Here is a 14,538-nt window from a genome sequence, read left to right as displayed (position 1 = left end):
GGCAGCACCCCCAAAAGCTGCTCTGCACCTCGATGGTGGCGCAGCCAGCTGGGCAGAGTGTGGCCATCCCACAAGGGTGGAGCTGCCAGCCCCGGCCATCCCGTGGACATCAGCCAGCCAGCAGCAGCAGGAAGATGTCTGCCCAAGAAGATGGGCATTTGCTGCAGCATATTACGAATGCAGTCAATGCTCTCGGAGAGGGGAGATGAGGCCAAACAGGAGGTGACAGATGAGCCACTGTGGCTGGGCAATTAGCAAATCTGTGAGGGGCAAGGCCAAGGTGAGAAGCCCCCCTTCACCCAGTCATCCTGTGATGGAGTCAAGAGTATCCCACCAGCCCCTTCCCTCCTGCACCCCCCAGCACTGCTTATAACCCCCTTAGAGAGTTTTTGGTTTTGCATTTAACATATAGAACGGATTTGGGAAAGAAGGAAAAACTGCTGACGTTTCTTTTCCAGACAAGAAATCCAGCCTGCAGGCAGGGAATAACGGCACAGGCAGCCCGGAGCAAGCAGCAGCTGGATACAGCGCAGGCAGGAGGAGCCATCCGTGTTTAAGGAATCAGGGGAGTGCTTAAATCCCTGCAAAACCCCTTTTGCTGTCACACCCGTTCATCTCAGGGGCCCTGCCCTTGGCAATAACTCCCCCGAGGCCGTGGCCATGATGTGGCTCCCGGCCCAGGCAGAAACCTCAGGGGTTCAAAGCGTCTCCCGTGTAACCCCCCCGGAGAGCCCCAGTGCGGAGGGGAAGAGCAGGCGGAGGATTAACCAGGTTGACCAAGATTATTACTGTAATTATATTATCATTTCATTGTATCACCGTCATCGTCGTTATTAATAGCCTTAATAACAGCAAAGGCAATTATAGCAATAACAACAATACCAGTTGCAATATTGCTATTACCTATCGCAGTAAGGATACTACTAGTAGTAAGATCCCTAGTAGGGCACGGGAACCCAACAGGAGGCTCTGGGCTCCCCAAGGCACCAGGTCAGCCTTATTTATTTCCATAACGACAAATTAGGCACAATCATTATTCCAGTCTGTGTGAGACAATTTAATTCTAGGTCACGCTTGTGCTCTTAATGAAAGCCTTGGCGAAGCCTTCCCTCAATCCATTTTCCTTCTCCCCAGCTGATACCAGTCTCCGTCTACCGGCGTGTGCTGAAGAATTTGCTCCATCCATCAGGTTTTAGCGAGCTGTCAGGGGGATCAGACTGCTCGGCTGGTGCCAGAGCACAGCCACGGATCTGGTGGGGGTTTGGGGGTCTCGTCACTGGCCCTCCAGCCCCTCCTGCCCACCCAGGCTGGGATGCTCTCCAGCCTCTCAGGTTTTCCCCCAGCCCTTTGCTTCCCCAGGGGAGAGCAAACGCTGGGGAGCAGCTCGTGGTGCCTGCCCAGGGGCACAGCTGGAGGTGGCAGATCCTCTCACCCCAAAACTGGGGGGAGAGAAGGAAAGCAGTTCAAACTGAAGCATCAAAACAGCCTCATCTGGGATTGAACTCCAACTCTCCTTCATCTCCCCAACACGAGACATGAAGACAGACCATCTCCATCCCAGGCGTGTGGGGGACAGGCTGGGTACCACCAACAGCTTGCATGACCACGAGCAACTCATTCCTCCTTCCTGCCTCGACTTTCCCAGTGCCATGAGCTGGGAGCCCAGATTTCCAAGCAGAGGGGTCAGAGCGAGCTTCCAACATGTGTGTGGATGCATTCCTAGATCTGCATTTCTTGGAGTCATTTGGCTTCCGAAACCAACTCACCAGTCTGCCTCAAATCTGTCTGATTCACCCAAAAGTGGATTGACATCCAACTGGGGACATCTGCCACATCAAGGTATATTTTTAGAGAGGAAAAAGGGGGAGAACAAGGTTCAAGCGGGCCAAAAGGCTCCCAAGCCAAGGGGTCCATCTCTAGCCCAGCCCTGATCCCCTGCCACTCACCCCTGCTCCTCCATCATCTCCTGCAGCTCCATGCACTTCAGCTCCACCCGCCTCTTGCGTTCATGGTCCAGGATTTCCCGGTGAGCCTTCTTCACCAGGCTGGTCTCCACCAGACGCACCTCCTCCTCACCTTTGTGCCACGTACCCGAGGCACTGGGCTGTGAGAAGCCATTGGAGGCTTCCTGGGGCGAAGGCACGTCGGCCCCATTGTTGTAGAGAGCCATGCTGGTGTGGGCAGCCTCACCACCCGCAGCACCTGGGAGGGAGAGAAAGAGTCAGGGGTCAGACCCTGTCCCAGATTCCCTCTCTTCCCACAACACTGAGGGGACCCCATCAGGACCTGAATGCAAAATTTGTCTCAAAAGACATGAGGGCACAGCAGGTTGATGGGGAGGACAACAGAGATCTGGGTCTTCTGCCAGCGCCCTTCCTGCCCCTTGCCTCAGCTTTCCCATCTGCAAAGCAAGGCCAGGGATGTTCCCATCACCACAGCGTGAGGGCTGGCTTGTGGGAAGGAGAGGAGGATGCTCTGCGCCAGCCTCGTATTGGGAAAAGCCTGGCAAAGCGTGGGTCTGTGCCACCCAGAGCCATACGGTAGCAGCGGGACAGGTGGGCAGGGGTCTCTCTGAGCCCCGCAGACCTCTCTGTCAGGCGGTGGGGGTTTGGGCCAGGGTGTGGGACACCCCAGGCACTGTCCCCACCCAGCAAGGGGCTGGACCCAAAGATCTCAGATATCCCCCAGCTGCACTGGCCAGTGAGGATGCAGCTGTGGGACATCTTGATGTCAGGCCCAGCCAGCAGATGCCTGCTGATGCCCTCTGGCAATGGCCTGGCACCCTCTGGCAATGGCTCAGCACCCTCCAGCAACGGCCTGGTGCTGGCTGCAAGGAGAGGTGAGGCTCCCCACTGCCTGCTGCCTGCCTTCTCCACGCTCTTTCATCTTCATGCATCCCTGCCTCCTTCTTCCACTACCACAATCAATGTGTCCTCACTTGGCTTCAGAAATAACCCCTTGGAAGAGGACAACCATTCCCAAGTGGCACTGCCACGCTGGGGCTCCAGTGGATGCTCCCCAAGCCTGGGGGAGGAGGTGCTCCCAAATCTCCTGGATTAACCAGAGACACAACCCTGTCTCAGCAACCTCAGGCCACTGGCACATGGCTGAGCACCCAATTCCTCGGTCTCCCCATCCTGTGATACCCCAGTTGCCCTGCCCACAGCACCGGCACTCTCCCTAGCACCCACTGGAGATCCACTGCTTTAATTCCCTGCAGAGGCACTGCCTGGGCTTTACTGTGGGCTCCCATAAACGCTTCTCTTGCAAAGTCCTACACAAAGGGAAATGACTGGGGATGAGGGCAAAGAACCCTCCCTCGCTCTCCAAGCTGGCTTTGGGCTCAGAAATGCAGTTTTTGTTAACAGCCACTTCATTGAGGTGTTTCCATCCCAGGGACACTGCTGGAGAGGTTTTTCCAAGGATGGGTGCTGCCTGCACACCGTTGCTTATGTGGGAAGCGGCCAACCCTCGCCCGTGATGCCCAGGCTGTCTGACATGCTGCCCAAGGAGCACGGGGCTGAACGCTGGCCTGGGGAAGGAGGAATCCCTCAGCCGAGCGCGGGCGTGAAGACAGGACAGACGGACCACGGACTGATCTGCACTGTTTCAAGCCCAGGGAGGGCTCCTGCTGTGCCATTCCAATGGGATAAGGGGCGGTTCAGAGCCTTCCACAGCCATGCCTGGTGGGACAGAGCCAGGGTGGGAATGCAGATCACCCATGAGAGGCTTTGAGAATGTTTCTCTGCTGTTTGAGGAGAGAAAAAGCCCCAGAGCCCTCCCTGGGGTGGTGGGGGTCCCAGTCCGGTGGCAAGGCACCTCCCACCCCGCGGCATCCCCAAGGGACATCCCCGGCCTTCGCGCTGCCACTGGCTGCCCCACACACTCATTTATCTCCTGATGAGCCTGCCCGGGGAGGATGGCAGCTGACTGCTTAATTACAAGGCTTTTTCTTTGCTTTTTTTTCCCCATTATTATCGTGCAGAGAGGAGCCAGCAGCCCTTATTTCCACAGAGCACAGAGGAGTGGGCAGTGGGAGACACTGCCAGTGGAGCAGAAGCCAGCCAGGGCTCTGCACCCCCTGGATGCTCGGGCCGCTAGAGCAACTGGAGGGTCCCTCAGTCCCCCCTTGCCTGCATCAGGCAGGGCAGCACCCACATTTCGAGTCCTATGACACCCCATAGCAAGAAGCTGCCCTGCTCAGCCATCCTTCCCCAGGGGAGGCCCCCAGCCCCCTCCATGTCCCAGGGTGGCCCTGGGCCAGAGACAGGAGAGATGCCACAGAAAAAACTGTCTCGGGGCTCCTCTTTCTCCTATCAAGGCACAAAGTCAAAAATCAGAAAAGAAATTTGGGAATGGGGGAAGCTCTGCACTGAGAAACCTCCACCCACCGAGGGGCTCAGGGAAGGAGAGGGGGAAGGGGAGGATGCTTTCCACAGCAGCCTCTGCTTGTTTTTCCCCAGCGGGAATTAATCTTATCCTGAGCCCAGCAGTGGGTAAATTCATTGCTGTGAAACCTTGAGAGAGTGTGGGATATACAGCAGAGAGGTAGATGGAGGAGCATGTGAGATAAACCAGCAGCTGGACGGGTACCTGCAAGTAAGGGCTCTATGGTGGGGGAGGCTTGTAGATCCCGCCGGGAAACACCCCCCATCTGCGTTAAAAGGATGTGGTTGGAGATATCCCCCTTGCACCCGGGGCCAGGCGGGTGGAAGCGGCCCAGGGATGGACACTGCACTGCGTCCCAGTGTCCCCTCAGCCATGAGCAATATCCACTGTGAGAGCTGATACCAGCCACCCTGCCTCAGCCACAGCACAGGCAGGAAAACAAAGGAAAAGAAAAACCACCCGCAACCCCCCTCTGGCTACTAAACAGCAAAGTGGAGCCACAGGAAAGAGCTCTGGGTCAAAAACAGAGCCAGTCCTACATCTCCGGTGACAATGGGGACAAGGCACTGGGGCAGAGGAGCCCATGTCCCTCAGGCTGGGTCTGTGCACTCCCTGTACCCAAAGGAGACCCCCAGTGACACCCTGCACAGGGGCAACCCTTCACCCACAAGGGACAACCTGGGGACACAGGGTGGCCGTCACCACCATAACCTCCATCCACCTGGCCACCACGCGGGGACCATCCAGCTCTGCCAGCTCATGTCAGCACCAAACCTGACACTAAACGTGTCATCGAAGGCAGCACAGCCCTGCCCAAAGAGCAGCAGCTTCCTGACTGGCTCAGCGCTGCCCCTGATAATAAAGATGATGGTTAAATATTTCATTATCTGCAGTAATTACCCACAAATCATTAAGCACTGGCAGCCCACTGCCCGGCCGCCTCGCCGAGAGGGAGAAGAGGGTTTTTGGGGTGAGCGCTGCGCCATGTCCCCATGAACTCTTAAAGGCTGCAGGATGTGGGGACAGTCCCTGGCGTCTGTCCCCACCACCCAAATCCCATTAGTCCACCCAGGAGGGCTCAAACCCCTGGAACGACGGCCCAGAGCTGCTGGCGAAACTCTCAGGCAAATCCCTCTCTTCCCACTTTGCAGAGCCATTCACCCACGTGTTTTGGGAGGCTGACCTTCCCCGATGGCGCTCCGCATGCCACCTTGGGGCTTGGGGAGGTCAGAACAGCTTTTCAGGTCGCAGGTGCTTTCTGCTGCCTGGGTGAGAGCTTTTGGAAAGGTTCAGAGCTGCCCCATCTTCATTCTCATTCTCATCCCCATCCTCCATCTCCAACCTCCATCCTCATCCCTATTCTCCATCCTCCTCCTCACGCCCGTCCTTCACCCCCACCCCACCCCTCACCCCAAGCACAGGCACCAGCCCAGCACGCCAAGACTCCCCCTCCCTTCCCAGCCCTGCTGAATTGCACCCAGGGTGCGGAGGACCCAGGCCAGCGCGGCCAGCCCAGGGGAGGCCCGGACAGATGGAAGGACAGACACACCACACTGTGCCCCCGACACACAGCCAGGACAGGCCCCGCCAGCTCGGGGTGCAAGGACCAGCCTCGCCATCCTGCCAGGCTTTGGGGCTGTCTGGTTCCCAGCCAAGCTTTGACCAGAGCCCCCTCCCTGTGGGCTGGGACCCCTGGGTGCCTGGTGGGGTGGCTCTGGGATGCAGCTGTCCCCATGTCCCAGCCCCGGGGCTGCCCAGCCTGGGCTTTGAAGAGAAGCTCAATGGTTCAGGAAATCCAGCCCAAAGAGAAAGAAGAAAGCGAGGAAAATGAGGGGGGGGCAGGGGGGAAAAAAAAAGGTGTTATTTCACCAACCTGCTTTTTCCCTTTTATTTTCCAGCCCAGAAACAACCCCCTCCCCAGCTGACTCTGCTCAAATCCCCCCACGGGTGCCGCTCAGCTCCCCGGCTGTGCCTGCAGCACCCCGGGCATGGGGCTGTGCCGGAGGCAGCTGCCCGTCCCTCCTGCCCGCTGCCGCCGCAGGGCCCTGCCATGCCGTAATGCGGCTGAAGCCGCTCTCCCGGCGGGAGCGGGGATGGCAGCGGGGGGCTGGCGGTGCCTGGATGCTCTCCCGGCATCTCCCCCTCGGCAGGGGAAGGCGGCAGCGGTGCCTGGGCATCCTCCCCCCCTGCCTCGGTGCTAATTAAAGCCGCCTCCGGCCAGCGCTCGATTAATTCTCGCCACATCCAGCTGCACCAGCCAGGGTGACAGCGAGCGCCCGCGTGCCGGGGGTGCGGGCACGGGATGCAGGCAGCGCGCCCGGGATGGCGGCAACCTGGGCCACTCGTGCACTGAGTGTGCCAGAGCTCAGTCCCAGCAAGCAGGGCACAGCTCAGCTGAGGCGAGGACCCTCCAGCCCCACCGGAGAGGGTGAGAGAAATGGCTCCTGTGGTTCCCCTGCCCAACGGGGTCTCATCAAGGCACACCACCGCCTACCAAAATCATAACCCTGCCTCCAAAGCTTTTACAGTCCCGTCCTGGGCTGCTCCCTGCCTGTGCTGTGGGGATGGCTGAGAGAGGGGATTTTTTTTGCGTCACAAAAATACCAGAACATCACGGCAAAGCAGCCGGCCTCCTCTAAACACCTGGCCAGAATTACAAGGAGGAAAAGTCCGGGGTTGCTCCATTAATTGGGCCGACCTTCTCTGGAGCTGCCTTCCACCAGCCCCCGAGTGCCAAAAAACCATGAGTCAGACCTCCAAGAAGGAGAAAAAGAAAGGCAAAATCGTCTTTAAAAGTGCAGCTGGTCTGGGACTCATTAGTACTGCCTCCCGGCCCCGAGACAGCAGGGATCCTGCCCATTGGAAGGGGCAGCAGAAAGGGGTTCGTTACACCCACCCCAGCCCCTCCACCCCTATTTCTCTGAGCCCAGAGCTTCCTTTCCTCTAACTGCCCGACCAAAATTTGACACCTCGCAGACTTTAAAGAAATTAATACAGAATATACAGATGCTGTCTGCAGGGGAGGGGGGGTGGGGGTCACGAGCTGGGCGAGGGCTTGCTGCTGCTTGTGCATACCTACGTCTGTGCACACACACATATATATATATTTTAAATAGATGAGGAGGCTGGTGGAGAAGCTAAACAGTTGCTAAGCAACTGGGCTCCTTCCCAGCCTGGGGATGTAGGGATGGGAGAGCCAGGGGTGGGGACCGGTCCCCCCCACCGGACTGGCACCGCACAGGGGTGTGGGCAGTGGAGAACCATCAGCTCCCCTGAGAGATCCTCCGGAGAAAAAGGCCTGATGGAGGGCGAGGAGCAAGGCTTTGCTCCTGTCCCCAAAACTCCATGGCCTGAACCCCTTGGGTGCGAGGGGAGGCTGAGCAAGCCCCTTCCCAGCTCCGGCTGGAGAAGAGCTGTTGGGAAGGGGGTCACATCATGATGGGGACCAGCCCCAAGGGACCCTGGGTCCCCCACAGTGATCTCATTCCTAAGTCAGGCATGAGGGAAAAGAGGAGAAACACGTCCAAGTGACAGCAGCAAACCTCTGCTGAGCAGAGGCCATGGGTCCAGGTGATGGGTATTTTTATGGGATCCCCAGCCCTGTGCCCCCTGGCCACGCTCTCCTCAACCCTTTGGGGCCATCGCGGCCACTGGCAGCTGCTCGCTTGTGGCCACAGGACCCGCAGGCAGCCCCAGCAGGCAGGGCTTGGGCCCTCACTGCCATGCCAGATCCTCCCCAACCAGGAAGGAGGTGCTTAAATAATGGGTGAAGATGGAGAAGGGGGATCAACCAGCCCCCCAAGTTTTGCATCCTTGTTTTGCTGGGCAAGGAGTCAGGAGGAGGCACAGGCAGCCCCACAGCCCATCGCCACTTCTGAGGAGGGGGAGAATAATAATAATAAAAGCAATTACTGAGCACACAGAGGAGCTGGGGGGATGACTGTCACAATGGGGTCACCTTCCCTAACGGGGACACAATCCCAGCGAATGGCCCCCGGGGCTGAGCACTGAAGGTATGGAGCGGGGCGGGGGGGGGGGTCATGGCCAGTGCAGGGGGACCGTCTGGCCAGGGATCCCCCCCCCTCCATGGCTGGCTGGGCGGTTGTGTAACGGGAGGAGCTATTCCGGGGTTTGAGCACATTATATAAGCTACGGGCCACCTGGCCAGGGAAACGGGAGCTGGGAGACATGGAGGAGGAGGAAGGGCTTTCGGGATCAAAGACCCGTGCAGTCGGCAGACCCCCAGCAACTGGGACTAAACCCATGGGGTGACCTGCACCCCACAGGCACACCCTGCCCAAAGATGTGGGGTGAGCACCCTCTGCTCCCCCCTTCAGCGGCCCCCAGGACCTGCTGCCACACATCCACCTGCAACCAGATCCAGCCCTCAGGGCAGGAGAACCTCTGCCTAGGGAAAAAGCACAATTTCCTTGGCACCAGGGACAAAACCAACCAAAAGCCCTGAGCCCCTCTCCCTGCCTGGCAAAGCCCCCACTTGCCATCCCCAGTAGTGACCAAGGATGAAAGGCTCCCCTTAAAGCCGCCCAACTTCTGGCTCCAAAAGCCCCTGCCTGCCCCTGCATGTGTTGCCAGGATGAGTCCTTGGGGCAGGAGAGAGGTGGGGGAATGCAGGGGGTGGCATCGCGTGAGGCCACGCTAGCAGAGGGAGATGGAGTGAGGATGTTTTGTGTTTGGAGACAAGTACCATGTACTCCTGTCCCCAAAATGCCCCCCATTGGGGGTGTCTCCTTACTCCCCTCAAAGACAAAACTACATGCAAGGGCAGGGAGACCGGCCGGCACACAAACACCTGCACTCTATGAGATGGTCCTCAGAGTTTGCTGTCAGCCCGACACCCCCCCAATGCTGGCAGCCCTCAAGTGACTCCCCTGCAGCAGCCGGAGTGCAGGCAAGCCAAGAAACATCCACAGTCTGAAATCTCTGCTCCAGAGGAATTGAATGAACTTGCATCCACTGAAAGCCACCTGCTCCCCCACCACTGTGGCCCGACCCCTTGCCAGCAGCCCCCCGCATGGCACAGCCCGGCCATCCCTGGGAACAAGCCTCGCAAACCTGGGAAGGAGAAGCACAAAATGCTCCTGAAAGACCAGCCAGCGAGCCGCTGCTCAGGGTCCCCCGACTGCCAAGCCTTGCCCCTCTTCTTCCCCCGCGCAACACCTGCAGGGTTTGAAATCTCACCAGCCAAAGCCGGAGCCGCAGAGCCCCCCTCCCCAGCATGGCCTGGGTGGGGGTCGCCGCGGAAGAGAGAGGGGCTTCAGGGCTGTTATCTCGGCCTCATCTCCCACCCACACCCCACATGCCAGCATCTGCTAGGGGCTCACGGCTGTCCCATTCTTCCCAACCCCGCGGTGGGAGCCAGAAAGGGGTGTCTCACTGCTCCCGTCCCAGCCTGTCAGCCCGCAGCACGGGGGAGAGGGACGCGGGGTGCCCCCAGCCAGTCCACCTTCACCCGGGAGCGTCCAACACATCCGCGTCCCCAGAGAACCCCCCTGCACTCCAAAAAGCATCTCACCTCCAGGCTCCTCACCCTATGCACGCCCCCAGGAGCATCAAACCCCGGGCATGCCCCCGCCACTCACCGCCCCGTCCCCAGCCGCCCCCAGCCCCCAGGAAGCGCCGCACCCCTTGCTCAGCCCGGCTGCCCACGTCCCTTTGGGGACCCCCATTCCCTGCTCCCCGAGGAGCAGCCTAAGCCCCCCCATCCCCACCCCTTTGGGGTCCTCAGCCCCCCTTTCCCCCAGGGAGCATCACAGCCGCCCCTGTCGTCGCCCCCCCCCGTCCCTGGGGTTCGCCACCCCCCACCCGTGTCCAGCGGGGTCCCACCACCCCCCCAGTCACCCTTTCCCCGCCACCCCGGGCTCTGCCCGTCCCCCGCCCCCCCCCCCCCCCCCCCCCCCCCCGCCTGGTGCCGGCCCACCACCAGCCAGGCCCGGGCCCGGCCGCGCCTCGCTTCGCCTCACCTCGCCCCGCCGGGCCCGGCCCGGAGCCGCCGCCACCGCCGGGCGCTGCCCGCGCCGCTCCGCTGGGCCCCGCTGGGCCCGGCCCCGCTCGGCCCGGCCCGGCCCGGCCCCTCCCGGCGCGGCTCCGGCGCGGCCCCTCCTGAAGTGCTGGACAGCTCCGCGGCACAGAGACGCCCGCCGCGCCAGCGCGCCGCCGGCGCCTCACAGCGCCCCCTGCCGGCCGGAGGGCGCGACGGCACGGCGGAGCAGTCCGCACCCCCCAGAGCCCCCCTCCTTCCACAGAGGCCCCCCTCCTTCCCAGAGCCCCCCCTCCTTCCACAGAGCCCCCGTCCTTCCACAGAGCCCCCCCTCCTTCCCAGAGCCCCCCCTCCTTCCACAGAGCCCCCCCTCCTTCCACAGAGCCCTCTCCTCCTTCCACAGAGCCCTCTCCTCCTTCCACAGAGCCCCCCCTCCTTCCAGAGCCCCCCCCTCCTTCCAAAAAGAACCCCATCTTTCCCCAGACACCTCCCCTCCTCCTTCCCCAGAGACCCTGCATCCCCCCCAGGGCACCCGCGGTAGCCATTTACACCCCCCCATCTTATCATACAGCCCTTTGGCCCCCAGCACCTCATAACCCTCCCCAGTGCCCCCCCCCCTTCCTCCCCACTTCTCAACATCTATCTGCACCTCCGAGCCCCTAAATCTCCCCAACATCCCACCTAACCCCCAGTTACCAAAGCTCCACCTCGAGGTAAAGCACTAAACATCAGCCACCAGGGCTCTTGCTCCAGCCAAGCTCTTCTCACCTGGGGCATGAAATTGCCAGAAAATCCTCCATCCTGCACCCCATGCTGTATCACATTCCACCCTGTACCCTACTCTGTATCTCATCCACATCCCATCCCTACACATAGCCCATCCCATCCTATATGCCGTCCCGTATCCTAGCCCCTATCCCACCCCACACCTTACCTCCCCATCATGATGCCCCCCCTCACCCCCAGTGCCAGCCCAGCCCTGCCCACCCCCTCCCAGTTCCCAGCTGATTTACCAGCGCTGCCTGGGACCACCTGGGGCTCCCCCATCCTGGCTGGCCGGAGGGCTGGGGTGATGCGGGATGTGCCAGGTCCCTACTGGGGACGTTTCCCAGGGCCACACACAGGTGATGAGCCCGTAATTAATTCCGATTCCCTTCAGCCATGCTGAGCACTCGCCATCCTTGCCAGCCAGGAAGTGGTGAAACTGGGGGTGGGGGGAAAAGGTCCGAGTACAACCAGTACCACCAGCTCTGGAACCAGTCAGCCTAGTAGTGAGCAGCAGAGTGGTAGGATCTAGCCTGAGGAGGAGAGCTCAACTGGGGTGGTGCAGCAAGTAGGGAGAGGGGTGGCTGAGAAAAGAGAAGGTGCATTGAAAAATCCCCAAAGGACCAAAGAGAGAGAAAGCTCCTGCAGCAGCACTGAACTGGCCTTGCAATGCTTGGGACCACCCTCAGCCCCCCCAAATCTCCCTGTACCATGCCATCCTGGTGGGAGACAGTGTATCCCAGTATCCACAAAACCACCCTGAAACCGCACACCCGTGCTTATGGCAAGGCATGGGGTACCCAAACCACCCCAAAGCCACCCAGAACTGCCCAGTGTGGTCATGGTGAGGGTTTAGCTGTCCAAACCACCCTGAGACTCCCCCAGGCTGCTCTGCTAGAGCCCCAAACAGGGACACCATGTGCACCCGGCTGGGGACACCTGGTTGCCCCAGTGGCCCACCACCCCGGTGCCTCAGTTTCCTTTGCACTGCACAGTGCATCCCCTGTACAGTTCCCTCCTCAATTTGGCTGCTTGTTTCCAAGCAGAGAGCTAGCAAAGGCACCTGGGTGTTACTGCACAGTGAGTTTGGCCTCAGAGGGGCAATTTAGAGAAGGAGCTGCAGCAGGGACAGGGATGGGGAACCAGAGCTAGGGTCTAAGGAAGGTTTTTGGGGATAGCCCAGACTGGAGAGAGCTGTCTGGGTGGGGATGTCCCCGCAGTATATGGCAGCTGGGTGATGCTCTGCGAAGGACCAGACCAAGACCAAACCCCTCCCATCAGCACTCATCCCTGACACCAACCCAGAATCACTCACCACGGCCAGAGCTGCCGTCCCTCACCTTCCTCCCCATCTCCGTGCACAGGGATGGGAGTTCCTGTGGGTCATGGTGGCAGCAGGACATGGGAACGTGTCCAGCTGGGGGGGAACATTACCCAGCTGTGAACAGGGTGGAGGGTGTGAGCATCCTCCTTTCGCAAGGATTAAACACCAATTTGGGGTTGTTTCCTAACGGCTGCTCTGCAAAACCCCATCCCACATTCATTATCCACCATCCTCTCCTGTAGCTAAACACAGGGATGTCACAAGGGCAGATAAACTCCCCATCTGCTGGATGAGGAGGTGCTGGGCCAGGACCCCTAAACACAGGGGGGTGGGATAGGGGTACAGCTTACCCCAAATGCCTAGAGCCCTCGTACCTCCCCAGCATCATCTCCCCTGAACCAAGCAGCCTGCCCGGAGGGGAGCAGGCGGGTGGAAGCCACGGGTGGGAGGTTGGCAGGGTTGGGGGCTCTCAGCCACAGCAGTGTTGGGTGAGCGGGGACACCCCCCAGCAGCCAGTCCCTGAGGACATGGAGCCTTCCCAGAGACCTGCCCCATGCCAGTGCCAGCCGTGCACCACCAGCAGCCACCCATGGGGTGCCAGATATCTGAGTTCTCCCGTGGCAAGGCTGCCTGAGCACGCACACACACACATGTGCAAACACACTCACACAGCCCCCACACACTGCTTCCCCCCAGCTCCAGGGCAGCCTGTCCTGCCTAAAACAGCCACAGGAACTGGGAGAGGGTTGTTGGGTGTGGGAGAGGGGCTGGGCACAGGCTGCAGACTCTCCAGACTTGTTTATGTAGGGACTGTGTAAACAAGGGCCTTGGCCCTGCCTTGGACCGGCTCTGTTAAACTCTGGCCAAGCAGTGGGGCTGGGTGGGGGAGCTGCCGGAGCATCCCTAGGGCTGCTGACGCCTCCCCCTGCTCCTGCCTTTGTCCCTGCCACGTCCTCAGACCAGATGCCACCTCCTAGGAGAAACCTCCTGCGTGGTCCTGGCCTCTCCTAGTTTAATGCTGGCTGAGAAAAATAGCCCGTGACAAGGAAAATCCAGGATCCCCAGGGCAAGCCCCTGCCCTTTGCACCACCATTCTCTTTCCTACACCCGCAGTGTCCACAGCGCTGAATAATGTATCAGGCCCTGGGAAACAAAGAAGATGGAAGATATAGATAGCACACACGCCCCCCCCCCCCTCCCCCCAACAGCAAAAGCATCACGGCAAGACCCTGGCATGGACGGGGGGGCAGCAGCCCCACAGGGCTCCCCAGGCTTGGCTGGATGCTGCTGGAAGTCAGGGCTTTGCAGCAGGGCCACCTTGGGCTTCGAGCAGTAGCGATGGGAGAGCCAGTACAGCCCAGCCTGGGGTGCAGGATCCCAGCCAGAGCTGGCATCAGTGGTAAACACAGCCCAAACCGTGCCTGGAGCAGGATGGAGAAAGGCAGTAGCCACCTGGGTGAGAAAAATGGAGAAAAGCAGCAAAAACAAGCTGCCAGGCAGGCAGAGAGCTGGGGGGTGCAGCTGGGAGAGCAGCACGAAAGGATGATCTGGTGGAGAACAAAAGGGGAGAGCTGGAAGAAGCGGGGAGAAGGGACGGTAATTGCAAGCAAACAGGCAGAGCTAGCCACAGCTGGGGGCAGAGGAAGAAAATAATCACTTGAAAGAAACCGAGGATTTGGGAAGGAGACAGAAAAAAAGAAAAAAAGGTGATAAATAATTAAAGGAGATCAAACGAGGCAGGCAGCAGAACAGGCCTAATTGCAAGGAGTCGCACTGAGGTTCGCCATCTCCACCAGCCGCCTCCTGGCTCAGAAGAAAGGGCGGCCGGGAGCGGCTGTGCCGTGGGGAGCGTGGTGCTGGCGGCACAGCCAGCCCCTGATCAAAGACCAGCGCTGGCTTTCTTGATGCTCAGCAACCACGCCTGAGCCAGCAAGGGAGAGAGGAGGAAAGAGGGGCCAGCAAATGGGGGGAGCAAAGCAAAAGCATGAAGGGGAAGGGGCTGGGGGGAAGCGTTATCCCACAAGAGCCCAGGGTGCGATGGGGACCGGGCGTCTGAACAGCC

At 60.0% G+C, this 14,538-nt stretch overlaps 1 protein-coding gene across 1 annotated transcript in view; it reads right to left on the bottom strand.

Moving 5' to 3' along the window:
• The window catches only part of SRRM3 (serine/arginine repetitive matrix 3), a 28,143-nt gene extending 17,683 nt beyond the window's left edge, over window positions 1–10,460 (bottom strand). The window contains exons 1-2 of the mRNA XM_074922679.1: window positions 10,371–10,460; window positions 1,947–2,202 (exon numbers count right to left, since the gene is read on the bottom strand). Coding sequence (XP_074778780.1) covers window positions 1,947–2,170 — 224 coding nt within the window. The 5' untranslated portion in view covers window positions 2,171–2,202; window positions 10,371–10,460. The remainder of the gene's footprint in view (window positions 1–1,946; window positions 2,203–10,370) is intronic.
• Window positions 10,461–14,538: the final 4,078 nt, after the last annotated feature.

This window comes from Athene noctua, chromosome 19 (genome assembly GCF_965140245.1).
Source record: "Athene noctua chromosome 19, bAthNoc1.hap1.1, whole genome shotgun sequence".
In the NCBI taxonomy this organism is placed as follows: Eukaryota; Metazoa; Chordata; class Aves; order Strigiformes; family Strigidae; genus Athene; species Athene noctua.
Note: the sequence above shows the minus strand (reverse complement) of the source record. Positions and strands in the feature narration are given on the sequence as shown.